The 13,292-nt window shown below is 34.4% G+C and overlaps 1 protein-coding gene across 14 annotated transcripts in view; it reads right to left on the reverse strand.

Moving 5' to 3' along the window:
• Positions 1-13,292, reverse strand: part of Pax (paxillin) — a 103,524-nt gene that overhangs the window by 63,459 nt on the left and 26,773 nt on the right. For 6 of the 14 annotated variants that reach the window (XM_073968266.1, XM_073968273.1, XM_073968265.1 and 3 more), the window contains exon 2: positions 11,602-11,760. The exons of 1 other annotated variant lie outside the window; for it this stretch is intronic. In XM_073968266.1, the coding sequence (XP_073824367.1) occupies positions 11,602-11,686 (85 nt within the window). In that variant the 5' untranslated portion in view covers positions 11,687-11,760. Of the gene's footprint in view, positions 1-8,820; positions 9,196-11,601; positions 11,818-13,292 lie in introns of those variants that run through there. 7 more of the 14 variants (XM_073968276.1, XM_073968267.1, XM_073968274.1 and 4 more) reach the window with 3 other exon arrangements.

The following is a 13,292-nucleotide window of genomic DNA, read 5'->3' on the forward strand; positions in this document are numbered from 1 at the left end:
AATTTGCATTGAAAATCAATTGTCTTTTGTCAAATTTCCATGTTTAAGAAAATAAAAAAGGAAAACAAATCAGAAATTTTCGCGTTTCTTTCAAATAAGTAGTGGTCTTTCTCGAATAGAATAGCAGCTAATCGTTTTTCAAGCCTTCTAACAAATCTCTTTTTAAAATTTTAATTTTCACAACAATTGTCATTACCCACCATACCAATTCTATCGAAAATTATATCTTCTACAAATGTTTTTTAAAGTTTTGCAATATTTTTATAATATTAAAAAGTCACAAAAATATCGCGAATAAATTAAATTTATTTTTGCATTATCGTGGTGAAAAGTTCAATGGTAGAAAGTATATTTGTTTCGCATATTTTGGCGAACTTTTGTAAAACTTTATGAAATGGTCTGCTGGGTACAAACAAACAACACAAACAGCTGTTTCATAAATGCAGAAACTATCGTCTGTCAGGGTAAAAAGTTAATTCAAATTAAGGAATTTTTAATGCAAATTAACTCTGCCGTCTGTCTAGGGTATTAGAGTTGTGTAGTTCCGGAACGAACTACATAGTTCAAAAGAACTACTCCAAACACGGAACTGTTTTTAGATTCTGTCACATTGTCAAATAAATGTAAATTAGTTTTTATACCCTACACCACTATGTGGTAAGGGGTATTATGTGTTAGTGCATTTGTATGTAACATACAAAAGGAAGCGAGATAGACCCATAGTTCCTTCTAGGGATATACATAGAATCACTTTCTGAGTCGATTTATGCATGTCCGTCCGTCCGTCCGTCCGTTCGCAACATACAGGTCACATTTGTTGACCGATTTCGCTGAAAATTGGGGAATACCATTTTTTTAGCCGTCGGAAGATCAAGTTCGAAGATGGGATATATCGGTCCACGTTTTGGTATAGACCCCATATAACGGTACCCGCCGATTTGCGGTATTTTGACGTTTTTAGCTACATTTTCAAACCGATTTTGCTATAACTTGACATTTAGGGTTCTTAAGTATCAGTAAACTTATATAACAAAAGTTGTGGACATAGGTCCACGTTTTGGTATATCCCCCATATAACGGTACCCCCCAATTTACGGTATTTTGACGTTTTTAGGTACATTTTCAGACCGATGTAGCTATAATTTAACATTTAGGGTTCTTAAGTGTCAATAAACTTATATAACAAAAGTTGTGGACATAGGTCCCACTTTTGGTATAGCCCCCATATAACGGTGCCCCCGATTTACGGTGTTTTGATGTTTTTAGCTACATTTTCAGACCGATATAGCTATAATTTGACATTTAGGGTTCTTAAGTGTCAATAAACTTATATAACAAAAGTTGTGGACATAGGTCCACGTTTTGGTATAGCCCCCATATAACGGTACCCTCCGATTTGCGGTATTTTGACGTTTTTAGCTACATTTTCAGACCGATGTAGCTATAATTTGACATTTAGGGTTCTTAAATGTCAATAAACTTATATAACAAAAGTTGTGGACATAGGTCCACGTTTCGGTATAGCCCCCATATAACGGTACCCCCCGATTTACGGTATTTTGACAGTTTTAGCTACATTTTCAGACCGATTTAGCTATATTTTGACACTTAGGGTTCTTAAGTGTCAATAAACTTATATAACAAAATTTGTGGACATAGGTCCACGTTTTGGTATAGCCCCCATATAACGGTACCCCCGATTTGCGGTGTTTTGACGTTTTTAGCTACATTTTCAGACCGATGTAGCTATAATTTGACATTTAAAGTTCTTAAATGTCAATAAACTTATATGACAAAACTTGTGGACATAGGTCCACGTTTTGGTATAGCCCCCATATAACGGTTCATTTAAGTTCATTTTTTCGTATAGCCCAGATACCTCCGAACTAGCTGTTAATGACATTTGAAGTTCCCACGTTATGTACCGATTTTCGATATTTTGAAGATTCTATCTAAATTTTTAACCGAATTAGGAGTTATTTGACATTAAAGGCTCCCATCAAAAACTGTCAACATAGGCCCATGTTTTATTATAACCCCTATATAACAGTACCTCCCAATTTCTAGCCCACCAAAAATTGTCAACATTCATAGCTAGATACAGGCACCATAAAAAAGGGCCTCCCGAATGAAGCATAAATGTACATAAACATTATCTGACATTTTAACGTACCCACTTAAAGTTGGGGACAGGAATGAAAAGTAATTATTCCATTTTAGTTCAGAATATTTTATGGTGTAGGGTATGAAAAGTTCGGCCCGGCCGAACTTAATGCTTTTTTACTTGTTTTCACTTTGACGTTGCACATGACGTTACGTCATCCACCAACAACGAGGGTTTTTGATGTATAAACATCGAAGGCCTGAAGGATGACAACAAAAATAATTATAAAAGAGATAGGATTCATCGAACTATATCGGTCTCGGAACTATTTTAAACGACGGCAATAAAAAGAACGATGGAAGAAATAGATTGATTGAACTATATTGGGCACCGGACTATTTGGAACGAAGGAACTAGTTATGTTTGAGAAAAAGAACGAGAAAGATCCAACTGTTGAGTGAACTAGATTGCCCAACACTAGTAACTGTACTTTGAATAAAACAAACAGAATCAGTCTTGAAATAATGAGAATAATAATAGGTTTCTGGTTCCCCAAAAATGTCTAACAATTTGTACAACTTGTTGCTAGAAGTCGTCTGTCAACACAAAAGCTCTGCAAAAGAGAGCGATTCGAGCGAGATATTTGACAGTTCTTTTACTGAGAATTTGAAAATCCTTGTTGGAAAAAATTCTTCTTGCAATCACTTGCAACTCTTCTTCCTCCTGCAACAATAACTTATCTTTTTTAATTATTCGGTGATATATGATTGTACAATTTGAAAACTTCTTTATTGTGGAAATCGCAACCCTAATAGTTTTATTTTTTGGAGAAGGAAGTGGAAAATTCTTTTTCCACTTCCGTGAAAAACACATGAAAAAAAGTGTTGTCAATGATTATTTCGAGTAGTTACAAACGGAATGACAAACTTAATATACCCCCATCCTATGGTGGAGTGTATAAAAAGGAAATTAGGCGCAACAGACAACTATACCCGAACAAAACTACTCATTTTTTCGAGATATGAATATTTGTATACAAAAATGGGGTCTACGACGAATATTTCGCTGTGTTGCATGAAATTTGGGAAAAAAAAACAAGCACATGGTGGTGTAGGATATAACTATGCCAACTAAAAAGGTTTTTAAAGTATATTTCAACAATTAGTTTGGAAACATCGAACAAGTGTGTTTCAGAAATGCCATCTCTGGTTGTTATTATAGAGCAAAATGTATGCAACATGCTCTTTATAAATATGAAATTATCGACTAAAACGGTGGAAGATCGACTAAATTGAAAAAAAATATAATTTTCTATCGCGTTGAGATCTCTTCGAAATGAGTAGAAACAAATTGACTCACATTTATAATGGGTTTTCTTAAGAGAAAATAGAAAATATCAAACATATGTACATATGTAGATATAAGTACGTAAATACATATGTTTTTTTGCACTCTCTAGCATAGGGAAATTGTATTTATTATCTGACAGTGACATTTTAAACATGGGGGTGTTGTTGTACCGCTATTTGTCGAAACAACAAGCCGTTCATGCTAAAGATTGTCAGCAATGTTTTTGTTATTTTTTTAAAGCGAATAAGTATGTTTTTATGCGATCGCAACGTATGGCCGAGTATCGTCTGCCTCTGCCAATGATTGTCAGTGGGTTGGCTGGCTAGTAGCTACACTTGCCTGTGATTTCTTCGGTGGTGATGATGAATCATTTGACTTTGACTAAATATAGAATGCAACAACATTCATACGCTACGATACATATGTACATATGTATGCTGTAGTATCAACAATATGACAAATTTCATCGAGTGGTTAAGAGGGAGGATAGATATGATGGTGAGAAAATCTTTAAGTACAATCGGATAAAAAATGTGTGTTTGCCATTGTCACATTTGGTACATCTTATTGCTGTTATTGTTTTGAGTATTTCCCATATGTTGTTTATGTAGTTTGCAACATTTGTTTTATTTAGAGTCCCACACTCTCTCTAATCATAAATGGAACATGAAATGTTTGTCTTCTTTTATTCTATTAGAATTCTACGCTTAAATTCGTAGTCGACTATTAGTCGTAGTTGACTATTGAGTGTGCTAAAACCGCGTAATCGACGGTACTTTTTTGTATACATATAACCATCACGGATTCCATCAACGAAAATGGTTGATAATATTCGAATATGGTTTTCGGCGGTTAACGATTAATCGAAAGTCGACTTTTATGACACCCTCAAATACTCGACTAACCGAAAATCGAGCTTTAAGTTTTCCACGAAGACCGAATAATCGAAAAACCGATTATTGCATTTCACTATGTATCCCTAGTTTAAAAGTTTTAGTTTTTTTTAATAAGGGACCTCAGGTTACTATGCCCTGTGCTCAAAAAAGGATTCAAGCCATTATGTAAAAACTTCAGAGGCATAAGCCTATGGTCAATGAAATTATTAGGCTTTGGGATTGGCAAATCCAACATAGAACAGACATTTACTCTACGCAAATCCTAGGTGACATCCACGAAAAACAGATCGACACATTCCACCTATTCGTCGACGACCCAATGAGTTCAAAGGTATAACAATCGATGACGATTATGCAGGATAACAATAACCAATATAAGATCACCAGTTTAAATATGAAAGATATTCTTCGAGTCTTTCAGTACGAAACGAAGCTTCAGATACGGTGACAGCCATTCTATATAACATCCAACTAGAAAATATATAAGATGGAAAGGTGTATACAAATAATGATACTGCCTACACAACCAAAATCATGTTCCCCAAAAATTTCTAAATTTTGTGACGCTTTTTAAACACATGAACTTGCCGACAAAAACTATGGATTCGGATTAAATCCCAGTCCATTCTGGAAGTGGATCTTATTTTGGGAGTCATTCCTTTCGATAATCATTTCCGTTGGTCACCCTATAATTTAGAGCTTTTGGACCATTATGTCAGGAAGCATAGACTTGCCCAAGCAAAACAATATCGCTGTAAACCGGACCACAAGGAGTACCTTCGGCAAAAATTCTAAAGGATCTTTGAACAGACCTTAAATTTCAGAAGTCGAAAGTATTCTCTTATTTTGAAGTACAGTAGAGTCGCGATAAGTCGTAAGTCAAGGGTAAGTCAAAAAATTACCCCAAACTCGATGGCTACATTTGGCACTCGGAAACGGATAAGAATAGCACAATGGAACGTAAGGACATTAAGAGAATCATCACGGCTTGCACAAGTAGAAAAACAAATGAGTGAACTCAAAATAGAAATTCTAGGCATTAGCGAAATGCGATGGCGTGGTAATGGCGACCTAATATCTGCCAATGGAAATACTGTAATTTACAGTGGTAAGGATGATAAAAGCGAAAGCGGAGTAGGCTTCATTATCTCCAAAAATATGCAAAAATCCCTCTACACTTATCACCCTGTAAACGACAGAATAATCACAGCGCGGTTCTATACCCACATCAAAAAATTTGTTACCATCATACAATGTTATGCACCAACCGAAGAAGCAGAGGAGGCAGTGAAAGACTCTTTCTACGAACAATTAACTGCCACCATAAACGGAATTGCCAATAGAGACATACTGATCATACTTGGCGACTTCAACGCTAAAATCGGTTGTGAAAACAAAGGACTATCTCACATCATGGGAAAACACGGCATGGGTATTATGAATGACAATGGCGAACGGTTTGTGGAACTCTGCCAGGCAGCGCAGCTGGTAATAGGTGGCTCTATATTCCCACATAAACGGATACACAAATACACATGGACATCTCCAGATGGCAATACACAAAATCAAATTGACCATATATGCATCCACAGAAAATAGAGAGGTTCCCTCGTAGATGTGCGCACCAAACGTAGTGCCGATATTGATAGCGACCACGAGCTCGTAGTGGCAACGCTCAAAATCAAACTTAGAAGTGTACGTGACAACAATACCCAACATTCACAACGGCGATTCAATACACATATGCTGAAGACGGAGGAAAAGCGCATAGAAGTTGCAAACAGTCTAAGCACACATATACTCCCAAACAACGCGTCATCATGGGAAGATACATGCAACATGCTTAGAAGTATAGCAAAAACCCATGTTGGATACACCAAGAAGTCAGAACGGAAGGATTGGATATCAGACTACACCTGGAATCTAATCCAGGAACGGAAATGTCTAAAACAACAGGCTTTAGGAGATGTACAAAGCAAGGAACGATATAAAGACGTCGCGAAAATGGTAAAACGATCGGCGCGAAATGACAAAAGGAATTTCGCAGAAGCAATGGCCAAAGAAGCGGAAGCAGCAGCAGGATCAAACAATATGAGAGAACTCCACAAAATAATAAAGCACCTTTCAAATAACTCACAAACCCGTACACAAGCAATAAGAGACACGAACGGCAAGCTCCTAACAAATGTCGAAGAGCAAACGAAACGATGGAAGCAGCACTTCGAAGACATAAGCAACATAGACGGTGACGACTACGAGCCTAACCACCAGCAAAACTATGGAAATCAAATGCCAGACGATTCCATTATCACAAATGCCCCCACAATATTAGAAATTGCAACAGCAATTAATAAATTGAAAAGGAACAAGGCGCCAGGAGAAGACGCCATACCACCCGAATTATTACAAGTGGACCCTACAACATCGGCAAAAATTTTACACACCCACATAAACGAGGCATGGTCCAATGAAAGGCTACCATGCGCATGGACGAAAGGCATTATAATTAAACTGCCAAAGAAAGGTGATCTAAAACAATGTGACAACTGGCGGGGAATCACCCTACTTAACACTGTCTACAAAATAATTGCAATCATTATAAACGAGAGATTGCAGCCTATTGAAGGAACATTACGTGATGAACAGGCCGGGTTCCGCCCACATCGTAGCTGCGTTGATCAGACAAACACCCTGCGTGTAATAATAGAGAAGTCTATAGAATGGCGAACTCCACTTTATCTCGTTTTTATAGATTTTCGAAAAGCATTCGATTCTATTAAACGAAGTGCAATTTGGTCCGCTTTGCAAAAAAAACGGGTGCCGACGAAGATTATAAACATCATAAAGGCAATGTATAACAACGCAACATTACAAGTCAAGCACGGGAACACAATAAGCGAGCCTTTCACAACCAACGCCGGGGTGAAACAAGGTTGTCCCTTATCCCCACTGCTCTTTGCGGTCGTTCTCGACGATATCATGGAGAAGATTTCTTCGAAGAAAAGAGGAATCGTTTGGACACTTCATCGTCATCTAGAGGACCTGGACTTTGCAGACGATATTTGCCTCATGTCGCATAAGTTCAACGATATGCAGGAGAAAGTAAATGAACTTGTTCTTCGAGCAAAAGAGGTTGGTCTCGAAATAAACACAAAAAAGACGCATGCAATGCGCTTGAATTATTCAATGGACAACCAAATAAAAATAAACAACGAGCCACTACAATATGTGAAATCATTCTGCTACTTAGGATGTTTCATGGAAACTGACGGAGGAGTAGAAGAAGACGTCAACAGTAGGCTAAATAAAGCTAGATCTGCGTTTGGTCGTCTTAACAAAACATGGAGGTCACAACATCTTTCCCTACAAACAAAACTGCGCATATTTAACGCGTGCGTAAAATCTATATTGTTATATGGGAGCGAAACCTGGCTGATTTCAAATTCAACTACCAACAGACTACAAGCATTCATTAACAAATGCTTAAGAAGAATTTGCGGCATCTTTTGGCCAAATAAAACTTCCAATGTAGAACTATGGAATAAAACTAATGAAGAACCCATTAAACGCCAGATCACAAGAAGAAAGTGGAAGTGGATGTATGGGGACCAAAGGCGAATTTTCACGAACTCGCTCTACAAGCCACATTTATTGTCCAGTTCATTCCTGTGGCTAAAAAAACTAATCCTACAAAATAGTATGAAAATCGGGTCAGATTTTGATATTGTCAATTTTAGGAAATTTCATGCTTCTAATTATTTTTAGAAGTTTCTAATTAATTTAGCTATCATGAATTTGTGCTGAATTTGTTTTTGTATTTTTGTTTGTTTCTTTTCTTTTTCACAAATAAACTTTTGTTGTTGTTGTAGCAGCATGAAACCTATGTAGAAGCAGGTTTGATTTTGGATAAACTTTCGAGTTAGAGCGACTTAAAAGTGGTAAGCCGTTACAATAAAGAAGTCTCAGAAAACATCATTGGAAAAATAACACGAAATTTTTATATTGACAACAAACTAAATTTGTTTACATATACTTTTGGTAAAATGTGTCTAAATTTATAATAAAAACATTAAAGTGGCCTATAATAGGCGTCAACATGGTGGGTGTTCTCAAATTATGCAACATATACATACCTATGTATACATACATATACAAAATTTATGAATGAAATGAGATTCAATATATTTTCCAATGATTATTACAACAATTTTTAGAAACAAAAATATACATATTTATCCATACAAGGTAGTCCAGTTTCGAATGGAATTATTAAACTATAACAAGTATATATGTGAACCCACAACTTTGCGAATAGAAAACAAAAATAAAACATTCAAATACATCGTTAGAACAAACTGCCCACTCAATTACATACGTTTTTAATTTGATCTAAACTGTCAACCTTTACACTTTTTCTAATAATTAAATTCAGATGTTTTATGGTATAAAGACACAAACACTTTTTCTTACCAGCTATCATGGTTTTCTATTTATTATCTATCGTTTATATAAATATCAAATCACAAATAATTATATAAAACACCGTTTAATTTAATACTCTCAAACGATTGTAAGTAAAGCTACATTCAAACTGAAGAATACATCTGCTAATGCAAGCGTAAATGCAAACGACTTGACTGACTAACCGTCAGAATTTTTAATTGTCTAACACATTACTAACATAAACAAAAGAAAGCTATAGCAGGTCGTCTAATACCATACACTACCGCAGCTTACTGTAGTGAAAAATAAATCTATTCTGAGGAACAACAGACAAAATTCAACAGACTAATGAAGGAATGTCTTCGATGTATGCACCCTACTTTCAAATATTTGTTAAAAACTAAGCAGTTTGTAACTATTGCAAAGCTTAGTATTTTCTAAAAGTATGAACGAATATTTTATTGTCTATCGTCATTCTATGTTAGTTTAACTTCTAAAAAATAGACTTGTTTTATAGCGCCATCAAATCGCATTTAATGAAAATGACATCACTGCACTTACTACTCTCTCTTTGGAGGTATACGCTTCACTTCAATCGTATTTGTTCGTATGACGTCAAACAATTGCATTGTTATTTGTGCCGATTGTTTGAGTTTCTGTTGTAGCCAAAGAGCACGAACAGATTAAAGATTTTGGAAACTTTTTTGAATTCATGTGGGCGATTTTTCTTAACAATTTCTTAAATAGAATTTAGCAACGATATAGGCTCTATCGATTGGGAATTAATACAATAATCTATTCACAATAATAAACTTGTAAAAAATAAAGCATACTTTTAGTTGTTCTGTTCATGAATGCCTGAGAATATGCAAAGTTTTTCAACACACAATGAGAAAATTAATCCATTATCATATTCTTATACACTACCGCTCACTTGAATAGAACCCCCCTACAAAATTTTTTTCAACCTCAATCTTTTCCGAATTATACAAGATATGAAATGTTTAAGTTTTATTATATTTTGCTTCATGTGTTTGGAGTAAACTTAGTCATTCATTTGCCTTCAAATCCAATTTGTGCAAGAATTATGCAAGGAAAACAAAATAAAGTCAAAAATTGAAGTAAAAAAATTGGCTCATTTGAATAGAACCCCCCTTTAAAACTTGGGAATACAGAAAGATTGTAGTAGAATATCGATGCATATTTACTCTATTTTGAAAACGAAGTACTTTCAGTAATATTCAGTAAAAGTATATCCCTCCTGATTAAGGATACACCCGTATATCCTGCTTTGGCAAGGATTCTTTAAATAATCGGGTGTAATACCCAAAAAAGCTTGCTTTTTTCATTCAACAAGTTTATTTTTGGAAGCGTGCTGTCTCCTTTAGTCGTATATTTTACGCATAAATCATTCCCATACATTTTAGAGAATATTTACCACTGTAGAATATGGCGGACCCGCAAAGATTTTCGCATTTCTTTTCAAAATTTTAAGTTGTTATGACTCGAAGTGTACAAAAGTTTATAAAATCGTGATGAAATTTCCACACGGGATATCAAAAAATGTTACTCACTACTGGATATGTCTGTTTCAGAACTCCTTTATAAATTGCCGTACGCATTAAGGTGAAGTAAATTGACGCTCATGTCCTTAATAATTAGTAATGCGTTCCAGCACCATAATAGCACATTCATCGCTACAAAAACAATTTAGAAGATGGTTTTCCAGTCAATAGACGCGAAAAAAATAGTTATACAGTTATGCAATTGTTTACTTAAAGAGGACAGTCCTTACTAATTATGAAGGACTTGGGCGCCTATTTCTTTCACCTTAAATGCGCACGAAAAATTACAAAGGAGTTCTAAAACAGATATTTCCAATAGTGAGAAGCATTTTCGGTTATCCCGAGTGGAAATTTCATCACGAATTTATAAACTTTTGTACACTTCGAGTCATTAAAACTTAAAATTTTGGAAATAAATGCGGATATCCTGGAGGGTCCGTCATATTCTACAGTGGTAAATATTCTCTAAAATGTATGGGAATGGCTTATGCGTAAAATATACGACTAAAGGAGACAGCACGCTTCCAAAAATAAACTTGTTGAATGAAAAAAGCAAGCTTTGTTGGGCATTACACCCGATTATTTAAAGAATCCTTGCCAAAGCAGGATATACGGGTGTATCCTTAATCAGGAGGGATATACTTTTACTGAATATTACTGAAAGTACTTCGTTTTCAATATAGAGTAAATATACATCGATATTCTACTACAATCTTTCTGTATTCCCAAGTTTTAAAGGGGGGTTCTATTCAAATGAGCCAATTTTTTTACTTCAATTTTTGACTTTATTTTGTTTTCCTTGCGTAATTCTTATACAAATTGGATTTGAATGCAAATGAATGACTAAGATTACTCCAAATACATGAAGCAAAATATAATAAAACTTAATAATTTCATATCTTGTATAATTTGGAAAAAATGGAGGTTGAAAAAAATTTTGCAGTGGGGTTCTATTCAAGTGAGCGGTAGTGTATGTCCAGAGTGTGTATAAAAAAGAAATAATGATAGGTATAACATAATAATACTTAGAAATATTGGGTTAAGACCTTAACTGTCATAGTCATATTGTTCTAATATTTAGCTTGTAATTATCGTAGTTATAAGTTAAATTTTGTAATAAATAAAAAAATAATACAAAATAACATAATGATTTAAATATTCCTCAAATTGAAATGTTTGCATTCTTATTTTCTTATTTACTTATTTTTAAAAAAATCTTTGTTTTCTAAATTGGAGTACTTACATCCTGGTTGAATTCCCTTGGAACGTATTGTGCGATATGGTTGGCGAGCACCAGGATCAATTTTACCATACATTGTCCGATCCATGGTGGGTGTATACTTTTTCTTTGGTTTTATGTTTTCTTTTTTTAGTTTTAATTAAATTCTAAACAGTATACATACTGAAATTAATAAATAAATATGTCGATTTATTTATCCCGATAAGATCTTTATAATCTCTAGCATTAAAAGTGACGCGAAATTTGTAAAGTTGACATATTTTGACGTATCACTTGTGCTTATAGGCGCTTTGCTTTCATTATATGCCGAACTGCCGCCAGTTGTCAATAAACATGTCCAAAATGAAAAATTACAAAAAATGTCAACATTTAAAATGTCTAAATCTACATATACATATGTATGTATATTCCCCCAAATAAAATACCAAATTTCAATACTCCTCAGAATGTACATATATAAAACATCACAGGCGAATGAATTAGGAGATATGCCGATGAAAGGTAAAGTAAGTGGTTAGTTAATCATCTTATTTACATTATTGATTTTTGTACCCTTCACTACTACGTGGGGAGGGTATAGTAAGTTCGTTTTGGTCCAAAAGTTTGTAACATACCGAAATAATGGAGCTAGACCCACCTTTTTTATTATACCGAGCGACGTATCTGCGCATTCTGATTGGATTTAGGGGTCGTAATGGTAATGATATCAATTTATTTTTTTGCGTACAGTTGGGCCTCTTACTAACAACGATATTGAATTTAGGTAAGATTGAAAAATATATTTTTAAACAAGTGAGCAAAGGCTATAGTCGGGACAGTGTGCATCTGTAAAGTCCGTTTGACACAAAATTTTTCATTAAAAAACTGTAATATGATGCTTTGAGCTATTGATTTTATAAATACTTATCCACCTGGACTGAATTTTACAGATATGTCATGATGTATGCCACGATAAACCTATGTTCATCTCTATGGGACATACGCAAATTTTAATAATTTTCTAAACATAAGGCAAATGGGAGATAGTCTAGTGAGACCGCAAGATAATATGTTTCCCGGAGTTTAAAATGATTAAATTTAAAATCAATAATCCAGAAAACATTTATCTTGAATAGTATATTCCTACTTTCATGGATTTTAACCAATTTCAGCAAACCTCAAAATCCTTTATTGTTAGAAAGGGGTTATACCTTTAAACATACTCATGTGCTACGTGTTCACCTAGTGCTTTGTTGACAGTTTTGTAGTGATAGGTCTTTGGAGTTATTCAGACGTGTAGTTTTGAATAACAAATGATGTTATAAGTTGATCCTTCTTCACATAAGGGTGCATTTTATTGATCTTCTTTCTATAAACCCCTTCCAAATCGAAAATTTTCTTGAATGAATCATCGACCTTAGACACTTTTTTTTGAAAAATTTTTGCACTTTATATTTAAATTTCGGTAATCGGTTCACAATTCCAATAATTTCAGATCCAATTGTACATTTGTTTTTAAAGTTTTGGCGACTTTCTGACGTTTAAGTGTACATTACGAAAAATGGTCCGCTATTGGGATATATTTTGAGATTCGGGGGTGATAAATTATTTTTTCTTTCAAAAAATGATTTGTTCAATACGTTTTGAATATGAATTAACTTCAATATAAATTAATTTTTGTATATTAATGAATTAAATTAAAATATCTTAGGGTG

The sequence above is a fragment of the Musca autumnalis genome, unplaced genomic scaffold, assembly GCF_047663935.1.
Source record: "Musca autumnalis isolate F117 unplaced genomic scaffold, ASM4766393v1 scaffold_2, whole genome shotgun sequence".
Lineage (NCBI taxonomy): Eukaryota > Metazoa > Arthropoda > Insecta > Diptera > Muscidae > Musca > Musca autumnalis.